The sequence below is a fragment of the Rhincodon typus genome, chromosome 8, assembly GCF_021869965.1.
Source record: "Rhincodon typus isolate 14 chromosome 8, sRhiTyp1.1, whole genome shotgun sequence".
NCBI classification, from domain to species: domain Eukaryota; kingdom Metazoa; phylum Chordata; class Chondrichthyes; order Orectolobiformes; family Rhincodontidae; genus Rhincodon; species Rhincodon typus.
Window position 1 is genome coordinate 80399986 of NC_063339.1, and position 20261 is coordinate 80420246.

Genomic DNA, 20261 nt, shown 5'->3' on the forward strand with positions numbered 1-20261 from the left:
TTCCTTCACAGATGCTGCCAGACCTGCTGAGCTTTTCCAGCAACTTGGTTTTTAAACATGGATAGTCTGGGATCTTTTTCACTGGAGCATAGAAGGTTGAGAGGTGACCTGATAGAAGTTTATAAAATAATGGGAGGTATAGATACAGTTAATGGCAGTTATCTTTTCCCTAGGATGGGAGATTTCAAGACTAGAGGGGGCATACTTTTAAGCTGAGAGGAGAGAGATTTAAAAACGACTTGAGGGACAAATTTTTTACACAGATGGTGGTTCACATGTGGAATGAACTTCCTGAGGAAATGGTGGATGTGGGTACAACTACAACACTTAAAAGACATTTGGATAAGTACATGAATAGGAAAAGTTTGGAGAGATATGGGCCAGGTGCAGGCAGGTGTGCCTAGTTTTGTTTGGGATTATGTTTGGCATGGACTGGTTGAACTAAAGGCTCTGTTTCCATGCTGTGTGACTCTGTGGTGAAAGTTTATAGCAAACTATTATTATTTTGGAAACTTGGGATTCTAAGGTAGAAGGAAATGGGTTTTATTTTTCAGTCCTGAATTTTGAAGGTCTGAATTTTGTTTAAAGAAGGATCAGAGAGTCATTTGGAACAATTGGTTAAAGAAAACCTTTTCAAGAAATCGTATGACTTCAGGTAAAAGACTCCTCAAACTACTTGATGAGATAATTGCTGTTTATCATTGACCATTATCATTAATTGTTTATCATTATCAGCAGGAAAGTAGAGACCAGGGGCCAAAAACAGGATGAGTTCAACAGAAAAGCTCCTTAGCAGCAGTAGAGCAATATTAATTATGACAGGCTTCAAGCCACTGGAGCTGGAAAGAGATTTTAGATATTTTCTAATCAATCTGTTCAGAGATGTTATGACATATCTTTGGAGCAGGTGGTTCCTGAACTTTAGTTGGCTCAGAGGTAGGGTTTAGCAGGGTTGTGTGTTTGTAAAGTACGTTACAGAGAAAAGGATTAAATCTCTGTTTTGGCTCTATATGATCAGATCTTTCCAAATCTCCTTATTTTTATTACTTATAATTTTCTTTGTCTATTGTGTAATAAACTAGTGTTCCTTTGTTAATGTTCATTTACAGCCTTGTATGGATATGTTCAGTGACAGACCACAGTAAAAAAAGTAAAAGTTGTGGTGTATCAAGTCAAGTTTATCGTAAGACCATAAGATGTAGGAACAGAAGTAGGTTATTTGGTCGACTTGACTCTGCTTGGCCATTTGGTGAGATCATGGCTGATCTGATGATCCTCAAATCCACTGGCCCTCTGTGGCAAAAAAAAATCCACAGATTTGCTGAAGTCTGAGAGAAGAAATTCCTCCTCATCTCTGGCTTAACTGTACAACACTTATTCTGAAATTCTGTCCTCTAGTCTTTGACTGTCCCAAAAGGGGAAAACAACATCTCTGCATATCTCCAAAGAATCTTGTGTTTCACTGAGGTTGCCTCTCATTCTTCTAAATTCCAATGAGTAACAACATCTCCTCATAAGAACCAGTATCAGCCTAGTGATCCTTCTCTGGACTGCCTCCAATGCCAGTATATCATTCCTTCAATAATGAGTCCAAAACTGTTCACAATTTTCCACTGATGGTCAGACTAGTGACTTGTATCATTTTAGCACATTTTTCCTCACTTTTATGCTCCATTCCCTTTGAAATAAAGGCCAACATTCCATTTGCCTTCCCATTGCCCATTGAACTTAAATGTTAGCTTTTTGTGATTCACATTTGAGAACTCCCAAATCTTTCTGTTCTGTAGCTTTCTGAACTTTTACACCATTAAGAGGCCATAGTGAACATAGGTTCTGTTGAACATGTGTCTGAGGAAATATTGTCTTCGTGATTGTATTCATAGCATTCCAAAAATAGTAAATCGTAAGAGGGCAAAAGGTGGAGAAGAAATAATTGCAATTAGTATCACTAAAGAAACAGGACTAGGGAATCCAATGTGGCTAAAATCCCGTGGATCTGCTGGCCTGCATGCTTGGATACTAACGGAAGTAGCTGCAAAGATAGTGCATGCACTGTTCATAGTCTTTCAAGTATCCTTATATTCTGGAAAAGTCTTAAATGATTGCCAAGCTGCCATGTCACAATCTCATTAATTATAAGAATCTTAGAAAGGAAAGGAAACAGTAGGCAAGTACATTTATAACACTAGTCACTGGGAGTGTTAGGATCTATTGCAAAGGTTGTTTTTATTTATTCATTCATGGATGTGGGTATCACTGGCTGGATCAGCATTCATTGCCCATCCTTAATTGTCTAGGGGACAGTTAGAAGTCAACCACATTGCAGTGGGCCTGGAGTCACATATAGGCCAGACCAGGTAAAGACAGTAGATTTCCTTTCCTGAAGAATATTAATGAACCAGATGGAATTTTCACAATAGCAGAGCATTTAGAAATACATAACATAATGAAGCATGGTTTCGTGAATAGGAGATAATATCTGAAAAATTTATTGGTGTTATTTTTGAAGCAGAATTGATAAATCGGAGCCAGTAAATGTAATACATTTGGATTTCCAAAAGGCATTCATGAAGGTACTGCACACAAGGCTAATTAATAAACTTAGTCCAAGGTGAAAATATTATTGCCAAGTTTGTGAGCGACAAATAACTGGGTAGTCAAGTGATGAGGATGACATACAATCTCAAGAGGGACATAGACATGTTAGGTGAGTGGGCAAGAATTTGGGAGATAGAATATAATGAGAGAAAATGTGAGGATATGCACTTTGGCAGGAAAAATAGAGGAGCTGAAAGGTATTTTAATGGAAAAATACTGAAGAATACCGCAGCACAGAGGTTTTGGAGGTCCTTGTGCAAATATTTTTCACCCAGAATGTTGTGGGAATTTGGAACTCACTGTCTAAAAGGGTAGTAAAGAAGTCTTTAGTTGATCGTGTGAAACAGTATTGTGGGCCAAGTGCTGGTAAAGGAACTTGCCATTACTGCATAGTTCAGAGTTCTTCACAATATGCACCTGCTATTAATCCAAAAAATGTTTCTATCTGACTCCTAACCAATGAATGCTCATGATTTAGAGTGCGGACTATGGAGTGACCTTGATGTTAAAAATTCTGTAGTTTAGCTCATTGGAATTCTCAAATATTAAACTCTTTGGAAAGTAAACCAGCTGGAATTTTGAGGCTGGTGCAAAATTATTCAACATTCCAGAAAATATTTGCACTCATTGTTACTGCAATGATCTTGTTTATGTTAACTCAGCAGGATTCATTGCTGAGTTAAGCTGGTGTTTCTGGAATATCTAGAGATGGGTGAGAAACAGAGGGAAGGTTTGTTACTTGCGACTAAATATAGACTTTGAGTTTTTGTTTTAAAGTGAGCTATAAAGATAGAAGGCAGTCTTTCAGTGAAGTGTTGGGAGAGGTGTAAGACAGAAGACAAGGAGTTATTTTGTTTTAAGACATCATATTGTAAAAGAGTAAAATAGCATCTTTTTTTGTATCATTATAGAAGATAAATCTTATTTTTTGAACTCAGTGATTCTGATAACATTGCTCATGTTTACCTTTCTGTGGAATAAAACGAATGATTCAAACTGACTCTCACCTTAACCTGGTTACCTTGTCTATTTTTAATTCTGCCAACTTGTTTGTAGAAATGTTTCCTTTTCATTCTGTTTTTTTTTTGTTCTTGTTTAGGGGAATAACATTTATATATATAACTGACCATTTTGAAATATTCTATATGTAAATATTGGACAGTTTCCAAATCTAATTCAAAATTATTTTAATCTTCAGAGAATAGAAACACACCAACAGGAGCCATTACGTGACTGAGACCCATTTGTGCAAGTTGAAAATTCAGTTTTGCAAGCTCAAAATTGATTATAGCTCATTTTAAAAAGCAGATATCAGCCAATTGGTGGCAGAGTTCTAGCTTCTGAAAATAAATAAAAATAATATTTCTATACCAATAACAGATTGTCATCTATGCCAACTTTTTAAATGCTCTGTCAGTGACAAATGGTGAAAATTTCAGCAATTTTTTGTAAAATGGCAAAGTAAAATTGACAGCACAAAAACAAAATAGGGAGATCAAAATGTGTTACCACCGAAGAATTGTACTCACGTAATCTTTGTCCAATGAGAGTACTTCATTCCTATGTCCAGATTAACCCCAAATTCTGAGTCCTGAGGTATGGTCACTCGACCCAAAATGTTAACTCTGATTTCTCTCCACAGATCTGCCAGACTTGCTGAGCTTTTCCAGCAATTTCTATTTTTGTCTCCACATTAACACTTTTTGTTAGAAGAAAGAATATTTACCATGTTCACAGAAGGGGAACTGAAGTGGTACTGCTATAGGTAGCTAGGTTAAGGTGAGAGTCGGTTTGAATCGTTCGTTTTATTCCACAGAAAGGTAAACACGAGCAATATTATCAAAATCACTTAGTTCAATAAATAAGATTTACTTTCTACAATGCTGTGTTACCTGATTTTATATTCTGCCACGCTTTACAAAAAAAACTGACTGTCTAAGCGCTGGATTTTCTGATGACCAAATACAGTAAACATTTTATTAACCGGCATCTGTTGGACCAGGAATGTGCCGGGTGGTCAAATATTCCGGATGATCAAATATTCCAGATGATCAAGAGGTACGCATAACCACAGTAAACCCTGACCAAGTGAAGCTTCAAGACATCAAATTCCCTCAAAGGTTCTATGTAAAAGCATCAAGCCACCTCGTAATCTAACTGTAAAAACACAGTAAGCAGTAGAATCTTAATGCAAAAGGTATACACATCACTGTTATGCTTTAGTTATAGCATATGTTCTCAGACATTGCAGTAGTTCGTAATATTGGAGGTGTATAATTTTTGCCACTTAATCTGGTTGATAAGGGGCTGCTGAAAAAAGTTTGCTGTAGTTGTTTCTGCGCCGTAGATGGGAGTTGTGCATTGAGATCCTGCTGAATGGAGCAGAAGGAATTACTCGGCTAATTGGAGATTCTGATGTACAATTCCCCTATCCTTGAATCCTTTGAAAGTATATATTTAAATCAGAAATATCATATGGTTTTGGGGCAGTAAAATAAATAGTTAACCAGCAGAAGTGCGACAGTTAGTTTGACTGCTGGGGAATTATTAGACTGACCCACTGACCAAGTACATAAACCCCCACCTGATATCCCTGCTCACCCTAACCTAACCTAAATACTTGAACCATTCACCTGGCTTCTTCCCACATTGCGCCCTGGTACCCTAACCACCTGGCACCCTCAGTTCACATTTTAGCTTAGATACTCGCCCTTTCTCAGGAATGTCAAAGTGGCTGTCTGTGTTACCGGACATTTAAATCACAACAAGCACTGCTGTGAAAAGGGGAGTGTAGTTTGACTTCCACAGCTGTCCTGCACTATGAGGGGCCTATCAGATTTAAATTGCTCTCTGCATTTCTTAAGGAGCATTGCTCGGAATCTCCTGTCAGAAATGTGGGGCTCTTTCTTGATGTAAAAAGTGGGAACTGTGACTGCCACTCTTTTTAGAAAATTAACCCCATAAGTAAGCAAGATGCAGTTGCTGCAAGAAAGAGCATGCATTATAGCAAAAAGCATTCTGGTTTTATTTAGCAAATGCACTTTCTGTCTCATGAAAGTAGTGTAAGAGAGAGGTTTTGTGTCATGTTCATCCATTAATTGCAAAATGGATAGGATTGAAGACTTTTCATCGCTTTAGACCACTTTTAGATTGCTATGCAGACTTATTGGTATCTGCTTTTGTATCATAAAAATTTCCATTATAAAATGACAAAACTTGTAACTACAGAAAATTCTCCTGTGCTCAACGACCCTTGAATGAACTAATTGATCTAGCTGTGCAAATCACCAAAACTTATGGTTGTCTTAGCTTAGAATCTCTTCTTTCTGATGTAGTCTGTAAATGGTTAACAGTGGTATATCAAATAGAACGTATTCTGCGAGGTCCAAAGGTACCTTTTTCTTTCCACACTAGGCAATCTGTGGTCACTTATAACCGAAATATTTATCAAATCCTTGCAAGTACTGAAGACTTCTAGGAACAGTAGAGTGATGTTCTGGATTCTCCTCACCACTTCATATGGAAAGTTGTACCATTTCCCACTCAAGGATTAAACTATATTACATTAGCTATATTAATTATATTCGAGGGAAAATTCACAAAATAGATTGTGTCCAATAAAAGTCAATTCTTGCATATGCTAGAGAACTGAAATAGAAACAAAAAGTGCTGGAGAAACTCGGCAGGTCTGCCAGCATCTGTGCAGAGAGAAACAAGTCTGATATGACTTTTCTTTTGAACTCAATTTTATGATATTATATCAATTTGCTTTGAACTAGAATCCACATAGAGGAGGGGGACAAGTTCTTTCAGGACATATTATCTATTGCTACAAACTTGACCTCCTTTTAGCAGGTTTCTTTTAGATTCTCATTATCTGAAATGGGACTGTGCTACATGTATATGTAGACAAACCTTTAATAGATTCTGAATTGGGTTTGACTTAATGCTGTGTTGCAAAGGCAATTAGCATTTTTCTCAGAATCTATTGTACCTTTTTTGGATGCAAGTGAAAGTTTAATAATTAATTTTGTATTATATTCTTATAATAAATATGATCCTGCAAACTTGGATAAAGAGGGTACAGTACTCATCCTGAAACCATTTAAGTCCCAACTACAACCTATGAATTTGTTGTCCATGTACACACAACATATATTTCTTCTCAAGAATAAAAAGAGAAGTTGCTGGCAAAGCTCAGCAGGTCTGGCAGCATCTGTGAAGAAAATATCAGTTAACGTGTTGGGTCTGGTGAACCTTCTTTAGATCTTTCTCCCTAGATTTTCTCACCTTAACCTTGTTTTGTTGATACTTGGTAGCATTGGTAGCATGAGCTGAGGCTCCAGAAGCAGCTTTGATTCACATGTTCTTCTCGAGTCTGTTATGAATGTGATCAGTGTTGATGGTCTGTTTGATCATTGAAGATACCACAACAGAGCTGGATTCTAATGTTCAGTCGTAGAATTACAGGAGTGTTCATTAATGATCAGGAATTGCTTGCTGTTATCTTTTTGCCTCCTCAGGAGAGACGGAAGGCAGACAATAGCAGTGAACAGTTTCTCCAAACTAGGTGCAAGAATCCAGTAGTGTTTCCCAGAAATTAGTGTTGGGGATACAGCTCTTTTCAATATATATTAATGGCCTAAACTTGGCAATTCAGGATATAATTTCTAAATCTGCAGATGACCAGAAACTGTTACAAATGTTGCAAACAAGAAATCATAACAACAATTTGTATTTACGTTGCTTACTTAATAACGTTGAAATCCCAAGGATCTTTTTGCAGTGCTGTACAAAACAATTTGACATCTTTGCACATAGATATTAGGACAGGGAACCAAAAGCTTGGTCATAGAAGTAAGTTCTAAGGGGTGCTTTAAGGAAAAAGAATGAAGATGTTGAGAAAGGGAATTTCCAGAGATTAGGGCCTTAGCAGCTGAAGTGACAAAGAGATGCAATCTAGGAATGCTTCAGGAGACCAAAATTTGATGTGTGCTGTTAATCTGTGAGGAGGTCATGGAGGTGGGGAGTTGAGTCCATGGAGGGATTTGAAATGGAGAGTGAATATTTAAAGAGTGATCTGTTGTTTAAACAGAAACTAATGTAGGTTAACAAAGATAGGTGTTATGGATAACTGGGACCTTGGGGTCGTTCAAGACATGAATCACAGAAATTTGGATGACATCAAGTTTATAGAAAGGAGAGCGTGTTAGGTGTGCAGAGGTGACAGAGTCACGAATGAGGATTTCAGCAGCAAAACATGGAGGCATACTTCATTGAGAAGTCAATTGTAAAATGGACAGACAGTTGGACATTTCTACTCCAGTTCCCTAGGGTAGTGTCCTTGGTACAACCGTCTTCAGCTGGTTCATCAGTGACCTTCCCCCTGTTCTAAGTGGAGATGTTCACTGCTGATTGTGCAATTTTCAATACTAATCATTGACTCTGCAGATACTAAAGCAGCCCATGTCAATATACAGCAAGTCCCAGACAACGACCAGACTTGGGCTGATAAATGGCAAGTAACATTTTATGTTATGCAGATGCCAGACAATGAGCATCTCCGATGAAAGTGCATCTAACCATCCCATTCACAAGCATTGCTAAATTTCCCACTATCAGCCTCCTCTGGGATTACCATCAATCAGAACCTTAACTGGACCTACCATATAAATATCGTGGTTACAACAGCAGGTCAGAGGCTGGGACGTCTGTGGTAAACAACTTGCATCCTGTCTCCCCAGAGCTTGCCCATGATCTACAAGGTACAAGTCATGTGGAGATGGAATATTGCCCACTTGTCTGGTTGGCTGTAGCTCCACGAACACTCCCAAGGTCAATAATACTCAGGACAAACCAGGCAGCTTGATTGGTACCCCATCTCACCTTCAACATTCACTCTGTTCATCACTGACAGTAACAGCAGTGTGTACAGTCTACAAGATGCATTGCATTTAGTCACCAAGATTCCTTCGACAGCACTTTACAAACCTGTGACTTGTACCATCTCACGTGACAAGGGCAACAGATCCATGGGAATAGCACCACCTGTAGGTTGACTTCCAAATTGCATATCATCCTGATTTGGAAATATATTGCTGTTCTTCCACTGTCGCTCAGTCAAAATCCTGCGACACCCTTTCTTCTCAGCATTGTGGGTCTCACTACCTCCACATGACCTTCAGCAGTCAAGAAGACATCTCACCACCACCTTCTCAAGGACCATTGAGTTTTGTCAGTAAGTGCAGGCACAGCCAGCAACACTGACATGCTATGAATGAATGCACAAAAGGAAGTGTAAAATGATATATTTTGCTAAGAAAGTGAAGAGACTTTAATACAAACCAAATGCTGCAATTTTACAAGGGTTGTAGAGAAGTGAAATCTGAGGGAGAATGTATATAAAAAGTTAAAAATGATAGCACAAAATGAGAAGATTGTTTACATTACATGGAAGTGGCAAGGGCCAGTCCAAGGAAGCACTCATACTCCCAAGTCAAACATAAGAAATAGGAACAGGAGTAGATGATGCAACACCTCAGCCTGCTCCTCTATTCAGTACACCTAAGGCTAACCTAGGACTTGAACTCCACTTCCCTATCCACTTTTCATACTTGATTCCCTGAAAAACCAAAAATCTGTCTATCCCAGCCTTAAATATATTCAACAATGGAGACTGCACAACACTGAGTTCCAAAGATTCGCAGCTCTTTAAGTGAAATAATTTCTCCTCTTCTCAGTCCTGAAAGCTTTCCCCTTATCCTGAGTCTGTGCCTCTGTGTTTTAGATTCCTTGACCAGTGTTGTAGGAGCGTTTTTGCCAACCAGGAACAAAGACTCCGGGAGGCAGACAGGTTTCAGACAAGTGGAAGATGGCCAAAGGATCTTCCCAGAATCTGGCTTTGGAGGATAGATCAATGATACACCCTCTAATTTCACAAAGAAATACAGCATTTTTATACATACTGTATTACAATAATCAAACGCAGCATATTCACTGTCCTTCCCCTCAATCCAAACACCCAATCCCATGAGACACCTAATCAATGATGGGCACTTTTATGGACAGCCCCAGGTTCCCATGATCTTACGATGTGAGCTACGCATTGTAACCTCTAGGCATTGGGAACTTCCTATGCATCCTATTCATTCACAGTCCAAAAAGTTCATGGCTATTCTCCTTTCAGGTCTTTCTCAGGCTTGTTTATCTGTAAGGACAGCTCGAATTCTATTACCCATTTTATTTTGGTGTTGTCTTTTATCACATTCAGTTACTCCTTTTATTTTCCCACTGTCCCAATTACATAATGTAAAACTGAAAAGTCAGTTAGTTTTAACCAATTGCTGTAAGGTTAACGTCCATTATAAAGTTAATTATAAGTGTAATGTTATACAACTACTTGTGCTGTTAGCATTTTGTAATTCCTGGGTTGTGAGCAATCTATCTTGTTCTAGGTATAAGTGAAGGCATCTCCTAAGGCTAGTTAACCTTCACATCTAAGCTTAAATGATTTTTTAAGGCTTATATTATATTCTAGTTATGTATTGAAACCAATTTCTATGGTTAGAGCATTTTTAGCTAGAAACTATCTAATATTGCAGGTAGCTTCAAGGAAGCAATTATTTACTATGAAATAACTTTAGCTGTTATCCTTGCAGCTGCTTAAGGACGGACTTAATCAAGCACCTGGTGTTATTCATTTACTGGTTCAATCATCCTTTCATTAATAAGGCTAGAATCGGTTATTTATCTGCCCTAAAGCATCCTTTTATCAGAACTGTCTTGGATGGGAACATACAACGTTCTTTTATGACCTTCTAGCAGTTCTGTTTAAAGGTACCATTGTATTTCACTGTGTGAGCAGGCTGCTTAGTTTTGCTTAGCTTCTGTCTGCCATCTTGTAAGCAGGCATGGGCTGCTTAGTATGGTCAAGTACATGTCACTTTACGTAACCAGGTACAGGTCACCCCTATAAGTGTCATTGAGTCAGAAAGATCTACAGCACAGAAAATGGCCTTTTAGCCTATCATGTCTATGCAAGTCAAAAACAGCTAGTCCCAGTGGAAACAATCTCTCTGTCCATCTTAGCAAGATCCTTCAGAAACTTGAACCTTTCATTGAGATCACCCTTCATTCTCCTAAATTCCAGATAATATAGATGTTGTTTACTGAGCTTTTTATCCCCTCATCCCAAGATCTAATTTAGCGAGCCTTCGCTGTACTTTCTCCAATGCAAGTATACCCTAAATGTGAATCCTTATTAAAAGCCTTTCTGAAATCCAAGTAGACTATATCAAAAGCACTGGCCTCATGTACAACCCTGGCCACCTCTTCAAAAAATTCAATCAGGTTGGTGAGAAATGACTCCTCGTTAACAAAACCATGCTGACTGTTCTTGATTGATCCCTTTCTCTCCAAATGAAGATTAGTTCTGTCTTTCACAATTGCTTCCAATAGCTCCCCACCACTGAAGTTACACAGACTGTGTGGTTTTCTGGTTTATACCTTGCTCCCGTTTTTAATAAAGGTACCACATTGGCTGTCCTCTAGTCCTCATGAAAATCTCCTAGAGCTACAGTGGAATTGAAAATTTTTGCAAGCACCCCTCCTATTCCACCCTTGTCTCACTTAACAATCTGGAATATATTTCATCTGGCCCTGGAGAACCACCTCTCTCTCTAATTATGATGTACTGGCATTGGGTTCTGAAGTGATGCCATACTGCTGACAGAATCACTACTGGACACAGTGCAGCAATTGTTTTTCACAGGTTTTAGCAATAAAGGCTCCATGCTGTGCAATGCTGAAATATCCAGGCCAACAATCTGCTGTAGCAGCCAATCTCAGGCAGGGCAGACTTTAGCATGTGGAAAATTATCTAATCATGCGTGAACAGGGATTCTAGATCATGATCCTCATTCTGCGACACTGGCTATGTTCACATCCGTGAATGTTGAGCAGACTTGAGTGTTAAAGCACTGTATAGTTTGCGGCAGTATGTAACTCTGCAAGTGCATGGGTTTTGCATAGATTAAAATCTCACCTAAGTTGAGGTATTTTCTAATCACCCTGTCCAGACATGTTATCAAACACCTCTGGAGCAGGTGGGCCTTGAACTCAAGTTTTCTAGCTTAGAGGCACTGCAATATAAGAGCCCTCACCTTCTAAATCTAGCCTTGCATGGAAAGAATGGCCACCTGGGAGAGCTGACTGAGCTGCTAATATCTGAGAAACTACCCCAGTAGGAATAAGTACAAGAACGAAGTGATCTAAAAGTTTGGAAATAAAAACAAAGTGTGCTTTCAATGTTGTCTTGAGCATCTTCTGGTTCTTGATAGAGCCTTTCTTCAATCATTCATTGTCAGTCTGCTATAAAATCGCTGCATTGTCTGTTTTTGAGTTGCAATTCAGTGCATGCTTGGTTATATGTCTGAATGAAAATTTGTTTTTACCAATCTAGCTTTTTATTATGAACACTGATATCATTCCAGATTGAATTCTGTGTGAATTGGATATGTAGAAGTAGTTTTGAAGTGTATGAGTGTTCCTATAGTTTGCCTGCTTTATTTTTTCATGTGAGCAGAAAACAGCCATAATCTTAAATTCACCAATATTCCCATCCGTATGTTCTCACAGCTGAACACAACTCATTTGCCACATCCCAACACTCCAAGGATGCAGAATCCCCTCCGATCCCTCAGTCCTGTAGTATTCCTATCCTCTGATTCGGATCCACTTCTCAGGAAGCAGTCAGATTTGCACAGGAGCCAGTCAGCTGAGAGCAGTCATTCACGCTCCCCTGGTCGCAGGCAGCTACCCTTCATTCCAGGCCACACCAAGCTGCCTTCTATCATTCGCATCACCAAAGCTCAGCTCCAACAGGTGAACCAAAAGATTATCTTCTTTACAGTATTTTCTACTGCAGTAGAGGATTTTTAATTTAAAATTTTCCTGTGTTGTATCAGGAATAAATGTTTAATTTGTTTAGAAATGCATCTGTTAGACTTTTGTACTGATCCTAAAGTTAGTGACTTACAAATGTAATTGCTTAATTTCATTAATATCTGGGAATTTGTTGAGAAATGTTTGCATTGAGGAACATTATCTGCTTGGGAAGAACTTCACAACTTTTAATGAGAATTGGTAAATGTGCCATTGACTTTTATTAGAATTGAAAAATCTTTAAGGCTATATTTGAGATTGTTATCACTATGGAGTTGATTTTTCTCACTTATTGAATAAAATAGAGCTAAAAGCCTGTTGAAAGATATTTGCTTATTGTAATAAGTCAATCAGTGACCACAATGACAATGGTATGCTTGATATCCCTCATTGTGTTAAAATTCATATGTATGTTTTTGTAAGCATGAGATATGGTCAAACAAGTAAATTTAGCTGTATATTCTAACAAAGGGATGTACACTCTATACAGTCTTAATTTTCAGACATGGATGGGGAAAGCATCATATAAACTGTGGAAACTGAATGGATTAAACTGACCTTTTTTGAAAAAAGGAATTTTGAGGTCTTAATGACACATTGAAATGAGGTTAAATAAGACACTATCACTTATACAAGAAACATAAGTCATGTATATTGCATCTGCTGCAAACCCATGTATTTTATTTCGTGTCTATTATAAATGAATTCTGTCCTATGTGCTGCTGCCTAGGTGGCCATATTAGATTTTCGTGAAGATTTTTGGATATGTCATGAAGGTATGTCTTGTTACATTCTGTGTACCTTTGGTACAATAATACTTGCTTTGTCACATGGAAACATCTCGGAGTTTCATGTTATTAACTTGTTGCAATGTGTTATGTGGTTATATTGGCAAAATACAAAGAAATTAAGTGAAACACCATTCAAAAAGTATCAGAAATCAATCAATCAATTAATTTGTCGATATCAACTTTACAAGAATACTGTATTCTGAGAAGAATACTAAACTGTCAGAAGATTTGTTTGTATTAAATGCACCAACAGCGTACTTGCAAGCTGAAACTTATCTGTGCTGCAGGTTACATAAATGCTGCTGGGAAAAATTTAGATATTGAGGTAGGAATTAACTGAAGGTGGTATGACAGTGCAAACAAGCAGGAATTCAAAAGATCAATTGGATGAGATTTTTTTTTGATACTGACTCTATCAAACTATGGGTGTAGAAAGAAAGAATTTGCACTAATGAGGCACTTGCTGTTCTCAGGACACCACAGATGTGACAAAAAGGAAATGGTTGGAAAATCAGGGGTATTCATATTAATACAGATGAGGATGTTGATTCGATGGAGGTGCTTAAAACTAAAGAGTGGGGTGGGTTAAGTAAGCAAAGACTTTTTCCGGTGATTGGATAATCTCAAACAATGGGAGCATTAATAGAAGATTGAAGGCCAGATAAGCTTTTAATTTACAAAAATCGTTGTGAGCTGGACTGAGAGACATTCTAGTGCCACAGAAAGGAAGAATGTTTGAGGAATCAATAGTAAATGGACATTGTGTGCATTTTTCATGGTATCTAGCCATGGATCACCTTGCCAGCTTTCTTGAAATGGGTTCTCTTCCTGTTCTTTCACCTAGGGAAGGATATATCTGTACAATGAAGGAAGAAGAGTGAAAAGGGAGGGGGGTGGGGGGGGGCGGGGGGTGGCGGTGGCGGTGAAATGACCTGCATTTGAATAGCGTCTTCCACAACTCTTTATAGAGAATGAATTACTTTCAGTGTAATAGGCATTGCAGTTTAAAATAAATGTGTTTTTAAAAAAACAAGGATTTAATAGTTAAGTTCTGCATAAAACTCTGCTAAAATCACCGAATAGGTTGGTCAACATCTGTAAATAGAGCATACATGATTATTCTTTGGACAGCGTTTCTTCATAGCAGAAGAAATAGGGACAGGCATAGGCCAGGTGGCCTTTTGAGTTTCCTCTGCCGTTCAGTAACATCATGACTGAACGTGTGCATTAATTTCACTTTTCTGTCTATTTGATTCTCTTACCCAAAAATCTGTCCAAGTTCAGCCTTAATACATTGGCTCATGTATGACTTATGATCTTCTTGTACCATATTGATACCAAAATACCAGCCAAGGTTAATGATGCGTGGCCTGTTTTCCATTTTATCAGTGTTGATACAATTGTGTATCAAAGCTATTCTGAGCAAATCTGGCTGATGAAGAGTCATCTAGACTCGATGTTAGCTTGCTTTCTCTCCATGGATGCTGCCTGAACCACTGTGATCTCCAGCAATTTTTGTTTTCAGTTCAGATTCCAGAATCTGCAGTAATTTGCTGCTATCTGGCTTTCCTATGTGAGTAAACATAATGCTATTGATGGAGCTTTACTGTCGTTGATCATGGACAGATTGTGCTGAATATGTAACCAACAGTTGTCCTCTGGGGCCACCTCATTAGTGTTTCAGATGATAATGTAAAAGTTTAATGCAATGGTTCTTACGATAAATTCCTTTTTCCTGATTTAATTCATGACTTCTGAATGCTTGGTTGGTCTCTTTATTCCCTTCCAGAGCTGATGTTTCATTTACATAGTGAGGTGATTCTTACAAAATAGCAGATTAATATTTGAAGAGTGATTTGTTCAAAGCTGAAACAGAATTGTGGCATATGGATAAGTTTGTTATTGTAGAATTCAGATGAAGCAATTCGAAGTTATCCAAATCATAAAGCATTAATGTAGTAAGTATTATTATGTACACTCTTGTTCCTTGGTTATCAGAAATGAGCAAAATATTGTGGTCTCCACCAGTTTGACGTTCGTTTCTTCAGATGTAACAACCTCAATTGATTCTAGACCAGTTACCCTTTGGTCCTAGTCTCCCTTACCTTCCTTACACTGTCCAAAGAAGAGATGTAACACTAGTAGTAACTTTTATTGAAACACAAAGCACCAAAATCTTGTCCAGGCTGTGATGGGCATGAATGTGGCTCGGTTCTTTTATCACTCCATATCATGTTGAAACTTGTCTTAACAAAAAAAAATACGCTTATGGAAATGTATGGTTTCTGTATAATTGACCTGATTGCAGTTGGCCAACAGATTCAAGGTTTCTGCAGCTTCTATAGATGGGAGTCGGTGCTGCAAGGTGAATAACAATAAAGCAGTGGTACAGGAAGCCACTCAAGTAGGCAGAGTAAATAAATAATAATTGTAATACCACAAAGGCCGGTATCCCATTATCAAATCATTCTTTATTTACACCTGGAAAGTCCTTGACATTAATCAAGTTTCTTCAGAGCCAGCCCTCACTGTGAAAAGAACCTCTGACACTCCTGTTTATTTCTGTCATCCAAGGCTCTCAGATTAGACCAGATTTACAGCCTCAGTCAGGGAGCTCACATTCGGTGAGGTCCACCTGGGTGATCTTGTTACAATTACTATATCGCTTCACCTTTAGAGTCTAATGACATAGGCCTGTTCCCTTTTTTTTTTTGTAGCTCCTCCTGGAGCATTTTAGCACTGGGTCAGGTTCCTCCCAACTCCACTCCTGATACAGGTGGCATGTAACGCACAGTAGCTCGCCTCTTGCACCTGGAGCATCTTGGAAGAAATTCATTCTCCCTTTCAGGTGGCAAAGGCTTCAAGATGGCCACATCCACCAGGTCTAGCTCAGATTCTGAGATATCTTCAACTCTTGATGGAGAGGGATAACAGTTGGAAAGGCAGTTGAGGAGCTGGGTGCATTTTGCTCCTGCACTGTTTTTGAGTTTGCAGCTTTCATATGGTCCATGTGTTTGTACAGGATCATCTCACCTATCCGAATTTCATACATCACTGGACCGGACCTCGTGTTGACAATGCCTCTTACCACACAGGGCCATTCTTGTGGTTCCTACACCAGACTTTGTCCCCAAAGTAAACTCTCTATCTTGTATAGCAGAGTCTTGTGTCCGGCATTGATTTCCAGATTCTGCCCCCTTCCCCTCCAAGGTTTGGAAAAATCAAATGTTAACTTGGTGGGGAGTCTTCTCTCCATTAGCAACTCTATTGGAGCTATCCCTGTAGTTGCATTTGGGGTGAATCAGTAAATAAAGAATCGGACAGTTTTTAGTATCTACTGAGGCTGTAGGCTGCTTCTTTAACCCCTCCAAAGTATAGACTGCTGTTTCTGTCAGACAATTGGATGATGGCTGGTATGGAGTGTCTTTGTATGATGAATACCCTTTGACTTTAGGAAATATTCAAATTCCCTGCTGGTCAACGATGGCCTGTCGTCTGTGACCAGCACTTCTGGGAGTCAGTGTATTGCAAAAGATGTGCACGATTCTTCTATTGTCGTAACGTGTTCGACAAATGCACTCTGTGCATGGCCAGTCGCTTTGAGTGGGTCTGCATAGTCAACGTGTAACAGAGTCAAGCGTTGACTCAGCCATTCCTGTGAATGTGGGGTGCTGCTGGGGGTAATTTTTGTCCTTGTTGGCACTCTGGCACTGCCCCACCAATGCAACTATGTCTGCATCTAATCCTGGCCACCAGACATAACTTCTCACCAACATCTTCATATTGGAAACCTCTGGATGACCCTGGTGGAGTTCAGCCAGTATCTGGCAGCGACCTTTGCTTGGGACAATCACTGTTGCTTGCCAAAATAATATGCTGTCCTCTACTGTGAGCTGGTTTCTCCAGGTCCAGAAAGGTTTCAATTCTGGTTGTGATGGCTCTTTGGTTCCCTCCCTCACCACCAGCTCTTCCAGTTTTTTCAGGACCAGATCTCTCTGCATCCAAAGTCTGATATTGTCAGCTGTGATTGGAAGTGTGTCCAGAAATTTAAAACTGTTAGATTGTTCCTGTGGTGGTTCCACTGGCAGTGTATCTGCCAGTGGGAGGTTGGCTCAATGTATCCTCAATTGCTACTTGGTCTCCCGGATGGTGTTCCAACTTGTAATTATACGCACTTAGTAATAGATCCCACCGCTGAATTCGGCCTGAAGCTGTGGGTGGCACTGCCTTGTCCTCCTTCAGTAGACATAGCAGGGGTTTGTGGTCTGTTATTATTCATTGTAATAATATTGGTGGAACTCCCTGACTCCAAATATGATCACCACATCTTCCTTCCCTATCTGGGAGTATTTATGCTCTACACTAGCCAAAGCCCTGGATGCATATGCTATTGGATGTTCCTCTTCATTGGGCCACCTGTAAGCTAATACTACCCCGATGCTGCATAGGGAGCATCGAATGTCTTGCTTGGGATCATAGTGTGCCAATACCTTACAGGATGATAGCTGTTTCTTTCCTTCGCTGAAACCTATGGCTTGACTATGAGACCATTTCCAAGGCTTTGGAAGAGTTGATGCAAAGGTGTCAGGATGGAGATCAGGTTATCTATAAACTTTAGGTAATAATTCACCAGCCCAAGGAAAGATCTAAGCTCTGCTACGACATGATCGACTCTGTAGCCCAAGTAGTTCACTTGGAGTGCCTGGAACACACATTTTACCCTTCTAAGGCATATACTTGCCTGGAGAAATATTTAAGGACTACGCCCAAGTTTTCCAAGTGCTCCTTATTGGTGTTCCCTGTTATTAGCACGTCCTCTAGATAAATAGCAACTAGGGATAGACCTTATAAAATGTTTTCCATCATTTGATGAAAAATTGCACCGACTGACAATATCCCAAATGCAGTCTTGTATATTGGTACAAACGCTTATGGGTATTAATTGTAGCATACTTCTGGGAATCCTCATCTAACCTCAATTACAAGTACACAGGGCTGATGTCCAGCTTCATGAAGGACAGACCCCTACCAGCTTTGTGTATAAATTGTTCATGCAAGGGATTGGGCATTTATCCAGCTGTGACAACCAGTTTACTGTTTGTTTAAAATCCCCAAAAAAGACAAACTGACCAGTCGGGCTTTACAATCAGTGCAACAGGTGCTGCCCATTCCACAAACTGGACAGATTGATGATTACTTCACTTTCAGCCTCCTGAATTCTGCCTCTACTTTTGCACGTAAGGCCACTGGCACTGGCGAGGGGGGGCTTGCAGAATTGTGGAATTGCTTCCTGGTTAACATGCAAGCTGGCTTTGGCTCCTTCGATAGTACCTCGACCTTCCTGAAAAGCCTCCAAGCATTTAACTAGGACTTCACTCAGGCAGCCGTTTTCTAACCAAAAACTGTTGAGCCAATCAAAGTGAATCTTTCTCAACAAATTTCTCCTCATCAAGCTTTGGCCTGAGCCTTTTGCTAAAATCATTGGTAACTAAACCAGCTGCTTCTCATACGAGACTGGAACTGAAGTTGGACCCTTAATCTGTTAAGGTTCCCCAGTATAGGTTTTCGTATAGGTAAGGTCTTGAGCAAAATTTAAGGATTGGAGTCCAGAGCAAATTTTGTTAAAGACTGGTTCTGCGATAACTGAAATAGCCGCGCCGGTATCGACCTCCATTAGAACCAGGTGATCATTTAACCTGATGTTTAATTTGGTTCTGATTTGGATGTTGCTAAGCAATTTAACTGTTCCAAACCAGGTGTAGGCAGACTTTCCAGTTTGTGCACCCTCCTGGATACTGGCTTATGAGTAATCTTACTCCGTTTAGGTCTGGGGACTGTTTTGCTGCCTCGGGTCTACATGCCAGCAGCAACTACAATGGCTTGCCAGCCTGGATCCAAAAGAAAACTTTAACTGTTTGGCTGAAGCTTGGCTTTGTTTTTGGAGTTTTGCTGTGGACTGACCTAGAGTCCCTCCGTTCAGGATATGAGGCTATGCAATTGCCTTTGCTCAAGTGGTGTTCCCCAAGCTAAGTTGGAATGACGAGGATGTCCACTTCCGTCGGAATAACCTGCAACTCATGCATCACTTGCAGCATTGTTCACTGATCAAACACACACTACTACTGATTTTAAGTCCAGTTGGGCTTCAGCTAATAGGCGCTTTTTCATTGTTACATCATTAATCCAACATACAAAATGGTTTCTCAGCATCTCATTAAGGGTTAAAAGAAAGTCCTATGCCTCTGCCATAGTCTTAACCTAGCCAAAAATCCTGATTATGGATTTTCCTGGTTCTTGAATTGCCGAGTAAAACCAATAACATTTCCGAATTAGAGGTCATAGTATTCCTTAACTACATAGAACAGTACAGCACAGTACAGGCCCTTCAGCCCATGATGTTGTGCCGAACTTTTGCCCTAAACCTAAGGTCTATCTAACCTCCACCCCTACCTTATACTATCATCCATATGCCTATCTAATAGCTGCTTAAATGCCCCTAATGAGGCCGACTCCACTACCCCCTCCAGCAATGCATTCCACGCCCCGACCACACTGAGGAAAGAACCTACCTCTGACATCTCCCCTATATCTACCTCCTCTCACTTTTTAAAACTATGCCTCCTCGTAATAGCCACCTCCACCCTAGCAAAAAGTCTCCGGCTCTCCAGTCTATCTATACCTCTTATCATTTTGTACACCTCTATCAAGTCACCTCTCATCCTTCGTCGTTCTAAAGAGAAAAGCCCTAGCGCTCTCAACCTTTCCTCGTAAGACCTTCCCTCCATTCCAGGCAACATCCTGGTAAATCTCCTCTGCACCTTTTCCAAAGCTTCCGCATCTTTCCTGTAATGGGGTGACCAGAACCGGACACAATACTCCAGATGTGGCCAAACCAGGGTTTTGTATAGCTGGAGCATAACTTCACAGCTC

General features: G+C 39.6%; 1 protein-coding gene across 1 annotated transcript in view; it reads left to right on the forward strand.

The window, feature by feature from the left end:
• LOC109917135 (tau-tubulin kinase 2) overlaps positions 1-20261 on the forward strand; it is a 162650-nt gene that overhangs the window by 114265 nt on the left and 28124 nt on the right. The window contains exon 13 of the mRNA XM_048600486.1: positions 12235-12480. Within this exon, the coding sequence (XP_048456443.1) occupies positions 12235-12480 (246 nt within the window). The remainder of the gene's footprint in view (positions 1-12234; positions 12481-20261) is intronic.